Source organism: Mytilus californianus, unplaced genomic scaffold (assembly GCF_021869535.1).
Source record: "Mytilus californianus isolate M0D057914Y unplaced genomic scaffold, xbMytCali1.0.p SCAF_5, whole genome shotgun sequence".
NCBI lineage: Eukaryota > Metazoa > Mollusca > Bivalvia > Mytilida > Mytilidae > Mytilus > Mytilus californianus.
In genome coordinates, this window is record NW_026262701.1 from 98,660,772 (window position 1) to 98,680,520 (window position 19,749).

The 19,749-nt window shown below is 31.9% G+C and overlaps 1 protein-coding gene across 1 annotated transcript in view; it reads right to left on the reverse strand.

Moving 5' to 3' along the window:
• Positions 1–4,923: 4,923 nt before the first annotated feature.
• The window catches only part of LOC127700353 (ubiquitin carboxyl-terminal hydrolase CYLD-like), a 46,623-nt gene continuing 31,797 nt past the window's right edge, over positions 4,924–19,749 (reverse strand). Inside the window, exons 10-13 of the mRNA XM_052203784.1 lie at positions 16,910–17,018; positions 16,255–16,370; positions 12,692–12,932; positions 4,924–9,276 (exon numbers count right to left, since the gene is read on the reverse strand). Coding sequence (XP_052059744.1) covers positions 9,086–9,276; positions 12,692–12,932; positions 16,255–16,370; positions 16,910–17,018 — 657 coding nt within the window. The 3' untranslated portion in view covers positions 4,924–9,085. The remainder of the gene's footprint in view (positions 9,277–12,691; positions 12,933–16,254; positions 16,371–16,909; positions 17,019–19,749) is intronic.

Genomic DNA, 19,749 nt, shown 5'->3' on the forward strand with positions numbered 1-19,749 from the left:
CTTACAAACTATCTTAATTTCTTTCTGAACAACTTTGGGCATTACAACATCTGTGTGATGGTATGCTATACTTTGATTGGTCAAAGATGAACAGTTGATAAAAATGTCCCAGGTATAAAAGACAGAAATAAGAAATAACATATCTACATTTGTTGGAGATATAGATACTGTTAATTCAGAAATTATTGCATACATTTATTATTGCGATTTTTATACTCCCGTTTACGGGACGTATTATAGTATACTGTTGTCTGTCTGTCCGTCCATCCTTCGTCAACATGTCGGACATTAACTCAAAAACACTTTAACCAATTTGCATAAAACTTTGGTGAATTGTTTGTATCTATTGACGTGAGCTCCCTTTCATTTTTCATAAATTTTAGATTTTACATTTCCAAGTTATGTGGTTTTATTCATTAAAAAAAGGGTGATTTTCCAGTTTTCATACGCCCGTTTACGGGACGTATTATGGTATACCGTTGACCGTCCGTCTGTCCGTCCGTCCGTCATCAACATGTCGGACATTAACTCAAAAATGCTTTTACCAATATGCATGAAACTTTGGTGAATTGTTTATATTTATTGACGTGAGCTCCCTTTCGTTTTTTATAAATTTCTGATTTACCGTTTCCGAATTTTGGAGTTTTATTCATTAAAAAAGGGGGGATTTTCCAGTTTTCGGACAATAACTCAAAAACAATTTCACCAATTTGCAAGAAACTTTGGTGAATTGTTTAATGCTATCGACATGAGCTCCCTTTTGATTTTTATAAATTTTAGACTATACGTTTCTGATTTATGGGGTTTTATTCGTTACAAAAAGGGGGATTTTCCAGTTTTCGGACAATAACTCAAAAATGCTTTCAGCATTTTTTATGAAACTTTGGTAAATTGTTTATATCTATTGTTGTAAGCTCCCTTTTGATTTTTATAAATTTTAGATTTTATGTTTCCGAGTTACAAGATTTTATTCATAAAAAAGGGGTGATTTTCAAGTTTTTGGACAATATCCTTAAAGTGCTTAGAGCAGTTTTCATTAAACTTTGATGACTGATTTATATCTATTAAGATAACCTCCCTTTAGTTTTTTTTATAAATTTCTAATATAACATTGAGAAGTTATTGAACTTTATTTGTTTATAGTCTGACAACAGATTTACTAGTATTGCGCAACAGCACAGTGTATTGCACAACAGAAAGAAATCTTTAATTGAATATAAATTCAATTCATATAACCAATTTCAAGTTCTTTGATTACATTTATTCAGAAATCTATAATATGTCAAATATTTAATTACAATCCAAATTCAGACCTGTATCAAGCTTGAATATTGTGTCCATTTTTGCCCCAACTGTTCAGGGTTGGACTTCTGCGGGCGTATCCAGCTGCGCTCAGCGAAGCAGTTTATTGGACAATAACTCAAGAATGCTTTCACCAACTTGCAAGAAATTGTGGTGAATTGTATATATCTATTAACATGAGCTCCCTTTCAATTTTTATATATTTTAGATTTTACGTTTCCGAGTTACAGAGTTTTATTCATAAAAAAAGGGGGATTTTCCAGTTTTCGGACAAAAAAATCAAAAATGCTTTCAGCTGTTCTTATGAAACTTTGGTGAATTGTTTATATCTATTGATGTGAGCTCCCTTTCGTTTTTTATAAATTTCAGATTTACCATTTCTGAGTTTTGGGGTTTTATTCATTAAAAAAGGGGGATTTTCCAGTTTGCGGACAATAACTCAAAACAATTTCACCAATTTGCATGAAACTTTTGTGAATTGTTCATATCTATTGACGTGAGCTCCCTTTTGTCTTATATAAATTTCGGATTCACCGTTTCCAAGTTTTGGGGTTTTATTCTTTAAAAAAGGGGGGATTTTCCAGTTTTCAGACAATAACTCAAAACAATTTCACCAATTTGCATGAAACTTTTGTGAATTGTTCATATCTATTGACGTGAGCCTCCTTTTGTTTTTTATAAATTTCGGATTTACCGTTTCCGAGTTTTGGGGTTTTATTCATTAAAAAAGGGGGGATTTTCCAGTTTTCAGACAATAACTCAAAAACAATTTCACCAATTTGCAAGAAACTTTGGTGAATTGTTTATTTCTATTGACATGAGCTCCCTTTTGATTTTTATAAATTTCAGAATATTTATTTATGGGGTTTTATTCATTACAAAAAGGGAGATTTTCCAGTTTTGGGACAATAACTCAAAAATGCTTTCAGCATTTTTTATGAGACTTTGGTAAATTGTTTATATCTATTTTTGTAAGCTCCCTTTTGATTTTTATAAATTTTCGATTTTACATTTCAGAGTTACAAGATTTTATTTGTTTATAGTCTGACAACACATGTACTAAGTATTGCGCAACAGCACAGTGTATTGCACAACAGCAAAAAATCTTTCATATAACCAATTTCAAGTTCTTTGACTACAATTATTCAGAAACCTATAATATATCAAATATTTAATTACAATCCAAATTCAGACCTGTATCAAGCTTGAATATTGTGTCCATTTTTGCCCCAACTGTTCAGGGTTGGACCTCTGCGGGCATATCCAGTTGCGCTCAGCGAAGCAGTTTATTGGACAATAACTCAAAAATGCTGTCAGCAATTCTCATGAAACTTTGGTGAATTGTTTATATCTATTGATGCAAGCTCTCTTTACATTTTCATAAATTTCTAATATGACATTGAGAATTAATTTAACTTTAATTGTTTATAGTCTGACAACAGATTTACTAAGTATTGCGCAACAGCACAGTGTATTGCACAACAGCTTGAATATTGTGTCAATTTTTGCCCCAATTGTTCAGGGTTGGACCTCTACGGGCGTATCCAGCTGCGCTCAGCGAAGCAGTTTATTGAAGAATGGACAAATATGTGAGATTAATTATTGCTTTTTCAGGAAAAGGTGCATACATATATATATGCATTAGATATCATAATGTAAGTTCTTATTATTGCGATACTTACCCAGTCGCATTAATAAAAACCTGTCAATAATTTCAGAATTTACAGTATTTACTTTTTTCAGAACAAAATAAGAACATCTAGATTGTGTTATTTGTATTTACAGTTGTGGTTCTGTTAAGTAATTTGATTTGAATTTTACAAACACAGAACTTTTACAATCGAAGTCTGACAAAGAGATCTTTCAATTTTCTGCCAAGATACAGTAAAAAGACATGATTTCTCCTTGGAATTAATTTCAGCTAAAGCATTTAGAGAAAAAAAAAAACAATGTTTAAGATGGGTAAAATGCATGAAAGTTTTTTGTTGTTTAGAGAATTGATGTTGATGGAAATTCTTAAATACTTTCTATTGAATCTTGGTAGCCTCCTTTCAGTATGGGACAAAATAATATTGTATCATTAAATTTACAATATTATTATCCTCCGAAAAGTCTCCCAATATTTTATTTCCTTAATTGAAATGAACATTTTGCTAATAAGCCTGAATATACGTTAAAAACTTGGTTCTATACAAGAAGAATGAAATACAGCTAAACATCATCTCTAAGTATCCTACAAAATACATGTATGAGAACTACTGGTGTAGGACAACAGATGCCAACTATTAATATAGGTACAAGTGATGTTATGAAACTTAAGGAGAAAAGTGCTACAAACACTACAAATTATTTCTGAGAGTTTCTCATCTTAATATCCATAGTGATGAAACCTTTTTGTCTCACCTGCAAGGAAAAGTCGCAGAATGCGAGACATAGGGATTACAATCCAGCTACAGCGTAAACTATTTGTATAAAGCTTAATATTTTCTAAAGGTAGTAGACTTACATGCTTCATACCTTGTACGCAGAAGCCTTGTGATACGAAGTTTCTGACTGCCATATATGTTCATTGTCCTAGACCTCATTTTCATGGTTCAGTGACTGCTTGAAAAAAATTTATTACTGTAATACCAGTACTCAATTATTAGGAGTTATAGAATAACAATATTTGGTATATGGGATCCTTGCAAGGTCTACATGTTCATCAGACAGGATTCACATGACCTCGACCTCATTTCATTGATTAGTGATAAGTTTTTGTTGTCAAGTCTGTAGCTCAGATACTATAAGCAATAGGACAACTATATTTGATGTGTGGAATAATTGTAAGGTGTATATATCTGTCTGGCAGATTTCATCTGACCTTGACATCATATCCATGGTTCATTAGTCAATGTTAAGTTTTCATAGTTATTTCTGTTTCTCAGATACTTCAAGCAATAGGTCAACTATAATCGGTGTATGGAATGATTGCATGGTGTTCATGTTGTCCGGCAAGATTTATCTGACCGTGACCTCATTTTTATTGTTCATTCATCAATGTTCAATTTTCGTAATTAGGTCTGTTTCACGGATACTATAAGGCATAGTCCTATAGTTTATGTATGGTATGAAATTCAATCATTATAAGTAAAGCAGGTGAGACATTTCAGCAAGTTTACAGTATATATATCTTAAATATTTAAAAAATGTTTGCTTGTTATAAAATCTATATACCAGTAACTTAGTTTAGTACCTTCTGAAGAGTAACAATAGTTAATACTAGCCAATGGGACAGGCTACAAAAGAGTAATTGAAAAACCTGTTTGACCAGTTTTTAAGATTAATATAGAATTTTTAGTTCACCTAACAAACAAGCATAAATTGTGCATGAAGTACACACTCAAATAGTTCAGCTGTAAATAGAATGTTTTAGAATGATCTGATAGATTGGATATCATGAAATTAGAGGAGGGATACCTACACAAGATTCATGCATTCCTGAGATATAATCATATATTATTGCTGTTTTTCTTAAGCCACATATAGTATTCCAGTAATACAGTTGGCATCCTGTATAATACATTACAAAAATATGAGCTCTGAATTGGCTGACAGACTAATGAAAATGACTGGAGATCATAAGATTTATTGCATTTTATTATAAAAAGAATAAACATCAAGTATTTATAAATAAGTTAACAATCAGGCAGACAACACAGCCAATCTAAGCTAATCTATACAGAGTCGTTGGGCAGAAAATAATCACAAATTTTCTATTGGCAAAAAAATCACGATTTCTATAAGGGGTTGAAGAAATACGAACATCACAACTTTAACATGGAAGACACACTGCACATCTTTATACAGAGCAGAAAAAATACAATGTTCTAACAACATTTTGTCAAATATTCTAAAAAATACAAACCAATGCTTGTCAGTGTAATATGTAAGCATGAGAGTTTCAAATCATACCTAAATGAAATGTATGTGTCATGTGTAAGTCAACTTCATACAAGGAAATTGTCCGCCATTTTAAATTATGAAGATGTTGTTAATCTTTCAGTTCAGATATTGTGCTAATTCTTAATTTAATCAACAAACTCTTGGAATTTCTTGGTAACATTGCTCATATAAGGTTGATAAGGTGTGACATTCTGATTACTTTTTATATATAATTGTTGCCAAGCAGTCTCATGTGTATATAAAAATCAGGTTTCATTCTAGCTGTGAACAACAGAAATTTGTATTAAATTTTCAGTTCTTGAATAACTCCTATATAATCTGTTGATAACCCCCACTATCTGGAAATATTTGCACTTCTCAATGAAAAACAAGTGACAAAACCAACCCATGAAAACAACAAGAATTTCAGCATTTTTTTAAGGTTTTTGGTTTGTCAGAGATATATATGTATTTTGGTCATAAATTCACTTACAAATGTGCAATAAAAAACAGTAATGAAGTTTCATACTTTTATAATAAATTCTATTGTTAAGTGGAAAATCAAATGTAGAAATGTTCAAAAGACATTTTTCGGCAATATGTGCTACCTCTAGCCTATTTATAAGTTAAAAAACTCTGTTCAAGGTGTGTTTGGTTTACAAAGTAAACAGTCAATTGCAATTACATCATCTATAAAACAAACAGATTCTAACATAAAACTGGCCACTGAGAAACAAGTTCAACTCTATAACAACAACAATCTATAACTCCCTCTTTGGTCAAACCAAACCTTTCATTTATAACATAACATAAACTGACCACTCTAATACTTAGGCACCACACTAACACATGTACTTTAATACAATCTGGTATTCAGCTGCCATTACAGAAAGACTCATACTAGACTTATGTGATCAACATTTATACTCAGATCACATGTCTTTAAATGTAATTTGTCATGTGATCATCATATCCACATACTCAGATCACATGTTCATATGTAATGTATCATGTGATCATCATACACATACTCAGATCACACAATCTTGTCAGTTTTTGTTGTTGTAAAACAATATATTGGTAAAGATCACCTCAGAAGTTCCCATGCAATTGTATGTTTCTCCATACTGTTAAATAATTTAGTTAACTACAAAACTTGATAAAAATTAAGCAACATTTTTATAAATAAGTGTATTTGCTTCACATGATATTTTACTTGGTTTCCAAATAAGTAATCTCAAGATTTATCAAGAAGACAAATTATGTACAATATCTATTTTTTTGTTCCATCTTTTCCAAGTACAGAAATAAAAAATGTTCCTAATCGCCGGCTATCATTTGGAAAACTAGCAAAAAATCTTGACATTTTTGTGTGGATTAAAACCGACATATGTATGTTTTTTTTCCGGCTAAATATAAAGTTTAAATTATTAAAAAATTAGTATGTCTATGAGAACTTCTGAGATGATCCGTAATTTGCATTTTACTTGTGCTTTCCCACTTAGTCATAGTATACCTTTGTTTTCACTATGAAGTTAAAGTTTTGTAGCTAAGTATACATGTTCTACCCAATAAAAAAAATTAAAACTTTCATCAGAAAATATACATCATAGTGAGATTAAAAAGGTAGAAATTGTTAAATTGCATAGATAAAAGTCATAGATTGACCAAAAAACATCTTACTTTAATAAAAGGAAATATAGTAAATATACATTTTGTACTGCTGTTGAATTTTACATCACTTAATTTGGCTAAACATTCAATACTTATTGCAGTGAAATCTATTTAGACAGAATCTTGTGTAAACTGGGCGCCTGTTTAAAATTAACTCTTGAACAAAAAAAATGTATTTAACTGTTGAGCAGTGTTGATCAAATAAAATCATTAGTCCAAAAGGGGTTTGATATGGGTAGGTTTCACTGTAAAAAGTAAGTAAAAAAAGATCTTTCTAATATTGCTTATATTATATCTAACTGATAAAAAATTTAGACTAAGGTATTTAGCAGATAATGCAATGACAATTAACTACTTTTCATTAAAGGGACTATGCAAATATCCATCTATTCAAAGTCATTCATTCAGAGAAAAATAAAACAATACAATGTGTGATAATAAGAAGAGCAGATATCTCCAAGCTATAACATAGTTTTTTCTTAAAAAATCCAAATTATATAACAGTGTGACTTGATATTATGAAAGGGGACAAACATTTTAATCATACAATCTGCTACAAAAAATGCTCTACTGTCTACACCGACACATTTGCTAATGCAGATTTTCTTTTAATATTGTGATGCTAAGATTTCAGTATAAATATTTCTTTTATGTTCTCTACTACATATTGCTTTCCTTTGGTTTAAAATTTTTAAGACAACTTCATATCTTTTTATACATTAAAGAACTATAGTCATAATTCTTCATACATGTACAAGTAAAATTATTTCAAAAAAACTTTCAAGTGACATAGTCCCTCTCCCTCCACTCTCTCCCAAGAGAACAAGAATGTGTCCATAGTTCACTGATGCCCCACTCGCACTATCATTTTCTATGTTCAGTGGACCATGAAATTGGGGGGTCAAAACTCTAATTTGGCTTTAAAATTAGAAAGATCATATTATAGGGAACATGTGTACTAAGTTTCAAGTTGATTGGACTTCAACTTCATCAAAAACTACCTTGACCAAAAACTTTAACCTGAAGCGGGACAGACGTACGAACTAACGGACGCACAGACCAGAAAACATAATGCCCCTACTACTATCGTAGGTGGGGCATAAAAAAGCTCTTTTAAGAATTGTGACCTTGTAGAATTGTCTTTGTCCTTCAGGCATATCAGGCAATGGACTTCTGAGAATATTTTTTTTAGTGTATATTAATTTTGGTGGTTTGATGAAGAATTGTATTTTTGTGGATACATGATTTTTGTGGTTTTGACAAATTCTGCATTGAAGTCTATAGGAAAAGTATCATGTTGAACATTAAAATTCATAGCTCACCTATACCCACAAAATGAACCACAGTTTTTATGCCAAACATAATTGTAAATCCACAGTAACTGATATAAAATTACTAAAATCATAACATTGTCATTTGTAAATATACATATATAGAAGATGTTGTTTGTCTAGTTTACAATGCCCTTTTAATAAAACCATTACTGGGATAAAAAAATCTTGTTTCTTTCCAAACTATTTCAAAGTGAATAAAAAATATGAGATTACTTCCAATTATTGTCAACATATAGAGGTTACAATATAAATTATAACCCAATAGAAGAGCTGTGTCTGTCCTGTAACTGTTAACAAATGTTTGTTCTGAGTAAGTTAGTTCTATGCAGATTCAATGTCTAAGCTTGTATGACAATGCTTAATTATCTTTTCAACTACAAAATGAAATGGTTCTAAACATGTTACATTAATCAATTCCAGTCAAGAGTAGATATAGTTGTCTACCCAATCATCCCAAAATTTTTTTGATTTTAAAACCCCATTTATCCATTTCATAAGAAAAACAGATTAAACATGGGACTTTGTTTTTATCATATATCTTCACCTTATCTTCATCTTCATTATTACTTATCAATATTTGACAGTTGTAAACAAAATCGCAGGAATGATTATGATTGTGTAATTTTTGAAAGACTTAAAATAAATTTTGTGAAAATACTTGTGATGTTACTTTCCCTAGTTTAACTTAATATTCTTCAATTCTTTTTAAATCTTTAACAAGTTTAAATGTCCTTTTTAGAAATCTGAATATCATATTAACAAATTTCAGAAAAAGTTCACATTTTGAATCTTCTTTTTCTTCTGGACAGTTATAAATATCCGTGACAGAATTGAGAGATATTTTCACAACATTATTTAAACATGGCTACATCACTATATTGATACATGCACATGTAAGCATCACATAGCAGACGTTTGATATTCTCTGGTAAATCTTTGTCGTCTTCACGTTTAATTATCTCTTTGTTGTATTCAGGTGACAACCACTTATTTAAATCAGGACAAAACTGTACCTCTGGAATGTTGTAGCCACTTTGCTCTCCTGTAAAGAAAACATAATAAACCTATATTATCCCTCATTGATGGAATTAATAATTACTCAATTAAAAGTAAAGTAGCTTGAACATTACTTAAAAAAAAACTTTTTGAGCTATTAAACTGAAAACTTCAAAACTGCCGTTAACACCACTTCCATATCAGACTGATCTATCCTTTCCCACTAAATTTTCCGTTTTGAACTTTTGCAAAGGTTTTCTTAGGAATCTGAACCATTGTTTCTCTACTATGTAGTGATTGATATGAATGGACATTATTTGTGGGGAAATTTACCATTTCAGTTTGACATATGTGCCTTCTTGATCATAATTTTTATCTCCTCTAAAACCCCATTAGACCTAATCTTTCTACCTTTAAATTGAATAACAACAAGGATATCTGCTACAAAAATTACTCACTTAGTGATTATTGTTTGGCACAATTGAAAGTAGTGACCACACATATAAAAGTACCCAATAAGCCCTATTGAAAACCTAATTTTCATTTTCTAAAAATAATATACAATCAGAAGCATACATGGCAGAATTTATTTTTTTTTGTAACAAAATTCTTTTATTTAGTCCAACTGCTTAACAAGAGGCTGTCAAAATGACAAACCGCCGGGTTTTTATTACATTTTTTAGTGTCGTTGTTTAATCTACTAAGGGCATCAAACAAATAACAAAACTGAACTACAAAAGTGAAATTTGTCATTATCATCCTGACCTTATATGATATCAACCTGACCTTATATGACATCAACCTGACCTTATATGATATCAGTAACAACATATTAAAATTTAATAACATGCTCCGCAGGGCGCAGCTTGATACGACCACAGCGGTCGAACCCTGAACAGTTGGGGTAAGTATGGACACGACATTCAAGCTTGATACAGCTCTGAATTTGGATTGTGATTAAATATTTGACACAGCATAGGTTTCTGACACAGAATGAATGTGGTCTAAGAACTTTAAAATTTTAAATTGGACATTCACCTATTATGGTCCAATATCCAAAATCTAAATACATGGTTAGATTCAGCATATCAAAGAACCCCAAGAATTCAATTTTTGATGAAATCAAACAAAGTTTAATTTTGGACCCTTTTGACCTCAATGTGGACAAAGTTGATAACGGGGCCCAAAAATCTAAATACATGGTTAGATTCAGCATATCAAAGAACCCCATATATTCAATTTTTGTTGAAATCAAACAAAGTTTAATTTTGGACCCCGATTTGGACCAACTTGAAAACTGGGCCCATAATCAAAAATCTTAATACATGTTTAGATTCAGCATATCAAAGAACCCTAAAAATTCAATTTTTGTTAAAATCAAACTAAGTTTAATTTTGGACCCTTTGGACCTTAATGTAGACCAATTTGAAAACGGAACCAAAAATTAAGAATCTAAGTACACGGTTAGATTTGGCATATCAAAGAACCCCAATAATTCAATTTTTTATGAAATCAAACAAAGTTAAATTTTGGACCCTTTGGACCTCACTGTGGACCAATTTAAAAACGGGGCCCAAAATCCAAAAACTTAATACACGGTTAGATTCAGCATATTAAAGAACCCCAAGAATTCAAGAATAAAACCCCATTGAAATTGATCCAGAAATAAGCAATTTATACGAAGTATCTTCTTTTGCACAATACTGTGCAATTGAATATTTCTTGCTATTGCGCAATACTGTACAATTGACAATTTCTTGCTATTGCGCAATATTGTGCTATTGGATATTTCTTGCTATTGCGCAATACATTGCAATTGAAGATTTCTTGCTATTGCGCAATACTGTGCAATTGAAGATTTCTTGCTATTGTGCAATACTGTGCAATTGAAAATTTCTTGCTATTGCACAATAATTATTATATAATTTACACATCCTGTTTGGTGTGTATCTCCTACCATATCATTATTATTTGCTTTTAAATATAAATCAGAAATAACCAACTTCAAATGGAAAATTTTAAAGAAAAAAAAAAAGGAAAAAAAGAAAAATAAAGAAAAAAAAAAAATCCCCCCCCCCCCCCCCAATTTTTTGAACCCCTTATGATTCATCACCCCCAAACTCAATCCCAGCCTTCCCTTTGTGGTATGGTACCTTGCAGTACAATTTCAGAGAGATCCATACACTTGAACACAAGTTATTGTCTGGAAACTAGAAAAAATGCTTATTTTTGGCCCCTTTTTGGCCCCCAATTCCTAAACGTTTCGGCAATTACCCCCAAACTCAATTCCAGCTTTCCCTTTGTGATATGGAACCTTGTAGTACAATTTCAGAAATATCCAAACACTTACACACAAGTTATTGTCATGAAACTAGAAAAATGCTTGTTTTTTGCCCCTTTTTGGCCCCTAATTCCTAAAATTTTGAGGCAATTACCCCCAAAATCAATTACAGCCTTCCCTTTGTGATATGGAACCTTGTGGTACAATGTCAGAGAGATTCATACACTTACACACAAGTTATTGTCTGGAAGTTACAAAAATGCTTATTTTTGGCCCCTTTTTGGCCCCTAATTCCTTAACTATTGGTACCATAACCCCCAAAATCAATCCCAACCTTCCTTTCATGGTATTGAACCTTATGGTAAAATTTCATGGAGATCCCTTCACTTAAACTAAAGTTAGAGTGCGAAAACCAATGTGTCTTCGGACGACGCCGGACGACGCCAGACGACGACGACGACGACGACGACGCCAACGTCATACCAATATACTTTGAAAATTTTTTTAATTTTTGCGGTCGTATAAAAAGCAGTGGTTAAACAGATCTCAAGTGAATGAACAGAAACCAACATAAAGTGCCCTTTTTCAATCAATCAAGGACAATAACTCTTGAAGAGCAAACCGAAATCAAATGTCTGGTTTCTGTCAGAATAACTGGTTAAAAACGTGACTACCTCAGTTAATTGCCTCTTGTTTGACCAATTTAGATTTTTTTTCTCGTCTCAAATATTAAGGCAGAATAATTTAAAACTTAAAGTGAAAGATAATAAAAAAAATTACAACAAAAATTTTTCTTTACCTCATTCTGTTAGGATATATTCCCATATCACAAAACTGTTAATAATCTAAGTAGGGTAAGTACTGTAAATACAGAAGTTATTGTGATTTTTGAAGAATGGACAAAAATGCGAGATTAATAATTGCGATTTCAGGAAATTCTGCATACAGATGTATGTAATAAATATCAGAGTTTGAGTTCCTTTTATTGCAATACTCACCTAGTTGCATTATTCGAATTAATCAAAATCTCACAATAATTTCTGAATTCACAGTTATAAAATTCCTTAGAGAATTTAGTAATGGAAGCTTTTGCTTTATTTTGACTTTGCAGCATTATTTCCTCTTGTTAAACAAACATGCACAGAACAATGACAATCTCTCCTCCCCCAAATTATCTTACCCATTCTATCAGCCATGGAATCAAAGAATACCCAGGGTGCATCTTTTCCCGGTCCACATTTGACAAACGACACATAATGACTTGTTTGTATACAAACAACAGCAAACAGTTCCATTTTGTCACGACTAATTGATGGATTTTGTCCCGTAATAGTTTTCTGATGACTATGATACTCCAAGTATTCTTCAGGAACACATATTTTCTGGGGTTGATGTCGAGCTCGTAATTTGTGTAGATGATTCTACAATACATTTGTTTTATATTAAATATCACTTAGGTTAAAACAGCTACATATTACAAAGAGTCTTTTTTTGCAGGACCCTTTTGGATGCATCAGTTGTTATAAAAAAAAAAAAAGGTCTAAAGTCCATGAGTAGAAATATTATTTTGCAGGATCTGATATACTGTTAATTCTGAAATTACAACACAAAAAAATTCTACCCAAATAAAACAATGGCAAAGGAAACACCCAGAATAATTCTGTTAAAAACAAAATTGGAGGTGCACAATAGCATCATATAGTAAAGATTGCGGGATAGTTTCAATGAATTGTGCCTCATCATGCTTTAGGTTTATGCTCTTATTATATAATAATAAAATGCTCCGCAGGGCGCAGCTTGATACAACCGCAGAGGTCGAACCCTGAATAGTTGGGGGAAGTATGGACACAACATTCAAGCTTGATACAGCTTTGGATTTGGATTGTGATTAAATATTTGACACAGCATAGGTTTCTAACACAGATTGAATGTGGTCTAAGAACTTAAAAATTTTAAATTGGACATTCACCTATTATGGTCCAATATCCAAAATCTAAATACATGGTTAGATTCAGCATATCAAAGAACCCCAAGAATTCAATTTTTGATGAAATCAAACAAAGTTTAATTTTGGACCCTTTTGACCTCAATGTGGACAAAGTTGATAACGGGGCCCAAAAATCAAAAATCTAAATACATGGTTAGATTCAGCATATCAAAGAACCCCATATATTCAATTTTTGTTGAAATCAAACAAAGTTTAATTTTGGACCCCGATTTGGACCAACTTGAAAACTGGGCCCATAATCAAAAATCTAAATACATGTTTAGATTCAGCATATCAAAGAACCCTAAGAATTCAATTTTGTTAAAATCAAACTAAGTTTAATTTTGGACCCTTTGGACCTTAATGTAGACCAATTTGAAAACGGAACCAAAAATTAAGAATCTAAATACACGGTTAGATTCGGCATATCAAAGAACCCCAATAATTCAATTTTTGATGAAATCAAACAAAGTTTAATTTTGGACCCTTTTGACCTCAATGTGGACAAAGTTGATAACGGGGCCCAAAAATCAAAAATCTAAATACATGGTTAGATTCAGCATATCAAAGAACCCCATATATTCAATTTTTGTTGAAATCAAACAAAGTTTAATTTTGGACCCCGATTTGGACCAACTTGAAAACTGGGCCCATAATCAAAAATCTAAATACATGTTTAGATTCAGCATATCAAAGAACCCTAAGAATTCAATTTTTGTTAAAATCAAACTAAGTTTAATTTTGGACCCTTTGGACCTTAATGTAGAGCAATTTGAAAACGGAACCAAAATTTAAGAATCTAAATACACAGTTAGATTCGGCATATCAAAGAACCCCAATAATTCAATTTTTGATGAAATCAAACAAAGTTTAATTTTGGACCCTTTGGACCTCAATGTGGACCAATTTAAAAACGGGGCCCAAAATCCAAAAACTAAATACACGGTTAGATTCAGCATATTAAAGAACCCCATGAAATCAAGAATAAAACCCCATTGAAATTGGTCAAGAAATAAGCAATTTATAGGAAGTATCTTCTTTTGCACAATCCTGTGCTATTAAATATTTCTTGCTATTGCGCAATACTGTACAATTGACAATTTCTTGCTATTGCGCAATATTGTGCTATTGGATATTTCTTGCTATTGCGCAATACTGTGCAATTGAAGATTTCTTGCTATTGCGCAATACTGTGCAATTGAAGATTTCTTGCTATTGTGCAATACTGTGCAATTGAAAATTTCTTGCTATTGCACAATACTTATTATATAATAATTTACACATCCTGTTTGGTGTGTATCTCCTACCATATCATTATTATTTGATTTTAAATATAAATCAGAAATAACCAACTTAAAATGGAAAATTTTAAAAGAAACAAAAAGGAAAAAAAGAAAAAAAGGAAAAAAAAAAAAATCCCCCCCCAAAATTTTTTGAACCCCCATTATGATTCATCACCCCCAAACTCAATCCCAGCCTTCCCTTTGTGGTATGGTACCTTGCAGTACAATTTCAGAGAGATCCATACACTTGAACACAAGTTATTGTCTGGAAACTAGAAAAAAATGTGTTTTTTGGCCCCTTTTTGGCCCCAAATTCCTAAACGTTTAGGGCAATTACCCCCAAACTCAAACCCAGCTTTCCCTTTGTGATATGGAACCTTGTAGTACAATTTCAGAAAGATCCATACACTTACACACAAGTTATTGTCATGAAACTAGAAAAATGCTTGTTTTTTGCCCCTTTTTTGGCCCCTAATTCCTAAAATTTGGAGGCAATTACCCCCAAAATCAATCCCAGCATTCCTTTAGTGATATTGAACCTTGTGGTACAATGTCAGAGAGATCCATACACTAACACACAAGTTATGTCTGGAAGTTACAAAAATGCTTATTTTTGGCCCCTTTTTGGCCCCTAATTCCTTTACTGTTATTACCATAACCCCCAAAATCAATCCCAACCTTCCTTTTGTGGTATTGAACCTTGTGGTAAAATTTCATAAAGATCCATTCACTTAAACTAAAGTTAGAGTGCGAAAACCAATGTGTCTTCGGACGACGCCAAACGACGCCGGACGACGACGACGACAATGACGACGCCGGACGACGACGACGCCAACGTCATACCAATATACGACCACAAAAATTTTTTTGCGGTCGTATAAAAAGATAATGGAGTGTGTGTCCGAGCGAGAGTTCATTTATATGTTTCAGAGTTTAGCATGACAATGAACAAGTATACATTACTGTTTAGGGGCCAGTTGAAGCCCGCCTCGGTGCGGAATTTTCTCGCAGTGTTGAAGACCCATTGGTGGCCTTGGGCTGTTTTCTGCACTTTGGTTGGGTTGTTGTCTCTTTGACACATTCCCCGTTTCCATTCTCAATTTTAATAACTGGTTTAGGAGAAGTTGCAGATACAAAATGAGTATCCCCCCAAAAAAGTCCATGCTTTGGTAAGGGAAACCCTAAAAATAATTTGGACTATAATCAAAATAGGAGCTGCACAATGGCGTTATATGGTAAAGATTCTGCGGAAGCTTCATCAAATTGTGGATATGGGTAGCCAAGGCTCTGTGTTGAAGGCCGTACTTTGACCTATAATTGTTTACTTTTAACACATTGAGACTTGGATGGAGAGTTGTCTCATTGGCACTCATACCACATCTTCTTATTTCTATAGAAAGAGAAGTGGATATAAATGTCTACCACAATGTACAGATATGGCAATATAAACCTGTGTATCATATGATTACCTACCCTATCTTTACAAGGTTTACAGAAAGCTATCGTATTCAGACCATCACCATGGGTATTATAACATTCTCTACATTCAAAACAGGCTAAATCTCCACATATATTACACTCTCGGGGGGCTGAAAATAAAACAAGACTCTTCTCATTTTCAAAATATAAAGTGTTACCTACCGCAGCACTAAAACCTATAAATAAGAAGACTAGGGCCTTCGGTCATAAAGCTTTACTCAGTACTCAGAGTACAAAATTTGTGCTGGAAACACCAAATCCAGTATTTCTATTGGTTCATTTGAGTTCAAGTACCTGTATGATACTCTTTCTCAAAAGTTTATGACAGCAAGACCAGAAACCCTTAGGTTAATAAAGCCCTGCTCAGCTTTTAATAACACATCTCATGTACACTTATCAGCCTTTAGACAAAGAAACAAATCAGATTATAACATCATGCCGCTTTGTTTACTATATAGTTTTTCTTTTGTGTCATTATCAGCTATTCTAGTGTATGTTAATGTTTATTTCGGTTTCTGACAAAAACTATGAAATGAAGATTTTTTTTTACAAATATGATAAAGAGTTACATTCTTAGCTGGTAAATGTATAAAAACATAGAAAGAAAACTAAATTCTAAATTCAGGCCTGAAAATTGAGAGAAAAGTACCTTTTTCTAATACATCTGTTATATCTAATTCTACACTGGGGACTATTCTTTTATACATCTTAAAATCTTTACCAAATCTTGGCATCTGTATGATGAGACATGAAGGTCGCTACAAAAAAATAATAAAACAATGATATGTATGCCATTGTCAAGTGATAGTTACTGTCATGACTGTAAATAAAGAATTTTTTTGCAAAGATTTTAATCATTGGGAAAATTGCACCAGAAAAGGTATTGCAAAAGCTAAATCTTTAATAGCAATATTTGTAAGGGACATTTAATGAAATAGCAATAGTTAATCTTACATTTTTTTTTTCCATTCATCAAAAATCACAAACTAAAGGCATGCAAAAAATTTCTGCATTCACAGTATTATATAAATAGAAATTCTTGCAAAAATTTTAAGTTCTATTTTCTTCTATAATGTTTGTTGTAAAAATAAACATTATGTTTGAGTCATATCTTCTTAAAAACATTAATATTTATACCGTACAATTCATACATTTATAATGCATCTAATGCTGTAACTTTGGAAGACAGAAGAAAAATACAGGCAGTGTTCACCCCAGGATTTTTGGATAGCACCAGGGCAACACGTGTGGTGAAATGATTCGTACAATCAGTTGTGTTGCCTTGCATCGCTGTGCTATATTTCTGGATAGTTTTTATGTCATTACCTTAAAGCTTTTTGTCTTTTATTTTGTTTTAATACTGTGGTACTGTGTTATGTAGACACTGAGTCAGAAAATTATTTGTGAAAAAAAGAAGTAAATGGTTTATTTACGACTATAATGTAATATATGTTCCCTATTGGAATTTTGAAACAAGAAAAAGAAGTAAATCAATAAACAGTGTTTATACTTTAATATCTTTAAAAAAAATAATAAAACATGATTCATTACAAAATTGACATCTAAAAAAATCTTTTATAAAATCCATGATCAATAAAAATAAAATATTATTCAAACATGTCAAAAGAGAAAAAAAATGTTCAATTTAAAAAAAATTCTAGTTTCTAGATAGTAAATTGTTTCATAATATAAAAGGATTCCTGTCATAAGAAGATATAAAATTTACAAGAACAAACATTGTTTTATTATAAGAACCAGTTTCTATCTTAAATTTAAATAAAATAAATGTGGATTGTGTCCACATGTGGACAAAGATGATGCCCCCGCTTGCATATCATATAGTTATAAAGGGACATAACTGAAGAACGGTAAAAGTGACGCTACCCAAATTTGAACTTGATCCGAGCTTTGTGGTAATAAGCATTGTGTGTAAGTCTCATAACATTTGGTTGAGGCTAACTTAAGTAGAGAACAGAAACGAAAAATTCAGCAATTTTTCTATTTGTAAACACCCATAACTCTAGAACGGTTGTGTATAAGTTTTATAACATTTGGTTGAGACAAACTAAAGTTAGAGAACGGAAACGAAAAATTCAGCAATTTTTATGTTTATAAAGGGACATAACTCAAGAATGGTAAAAGTGACGCCACTGAATTTCGTACTTAATCTGTATTATGTAGTAATAAGCATTGTGTATAAGTTTCATAACATTTGGTTGAGGCAAACTAAAGTTAGAGAACGGAAACAATATTTGTACTTGATCTTAGTTTTGTGGTTATGAGCATTGTGTATAGGTTTCATAATGTTTGGTTGGGGCAAACTTAAGTTAGAGAATGGAAACTAAAAATTTTGCAATTTTTCGATTTATAAAGGGGCATAACTCAATAATGGTTAAAGTAACACTACCCAAATTCAACTTGATCTGTGTTTTATCAGTGGAAGGCAAAATTAAACATTGCATTGTATAAAGCATTGATTGTAGTTGATTTAACTATAATCATGAACAAAGGAAGATAACTCCAATTTTAATAAAATGCTCCGCAGGGCGCAGCTTGATACGACCGCAGAGGTCGAACCCTGAACAGTTGGGGGAAGTATGGACACAACATTCAAGCTTGATACAGCTTTGCATTTGGATTGTGATTAAATATTTGACACAGCATAGGTTTCTGACACAGAATGAATGTGGTCTAAGAACTTAAAAATTTTAAATTGGACATTCACCTATTATGGTCCAATATCCAAAATCTAAATACATGGTTAGATTCAGCATATCAAAGAACCCCAAGAATTCAATTTTTGATGAAATCAAACAAAGTTTAATTTTGGACCCTTTTGACCTCAATGTGGACAAAGTTGAAAACGCGGCCCAAAAATCAAAAATCTAAATACATGGTTAGATTCAGCATATCAAAGAACCCCATATATTCAATTTTTGTTGAAATCAAACAAAGTTGAATTTTGGACCCCGATTTGGACCAACTTGAAAACTGGGCCCATAATCAAAAATCTAAATACATGTTTAGATTCAGCATATCAAAGAACCCTAAGATTTCAATTTTTGTTAAAATCAAACTAAGTTTAATTTTGGACCCTTTGGACCTTAATGTAGACCAATTTGAAAACAGAACCAAAAATTAAGAATCTAAATACATGGTTAGATTCGGCATATCAAAGAACCCCAATAATTCAATTTTTGATGAAATCAAACAAAGTTTAATTTTGGACCCTTTGGACCTCAATTTGGACCAATTAAAAAAACGGGGCCCAAAATCCAAAAACTAAATACACGGTTAGATTCAGCATATTAAAGAAACCCAAGAATTCAAGAATAAAACCCCATTGAAATTGGTCAAGAAATAAGCAATTTATACGAAGTATCTTCTTTTGCACAATACTGTGCAATTAAATATTTCTTGCTATTGCGCAATACTGTACAATTGACAATTTCTTGCTATTGCGCAATATTGTGCTATTGGATATTTCTT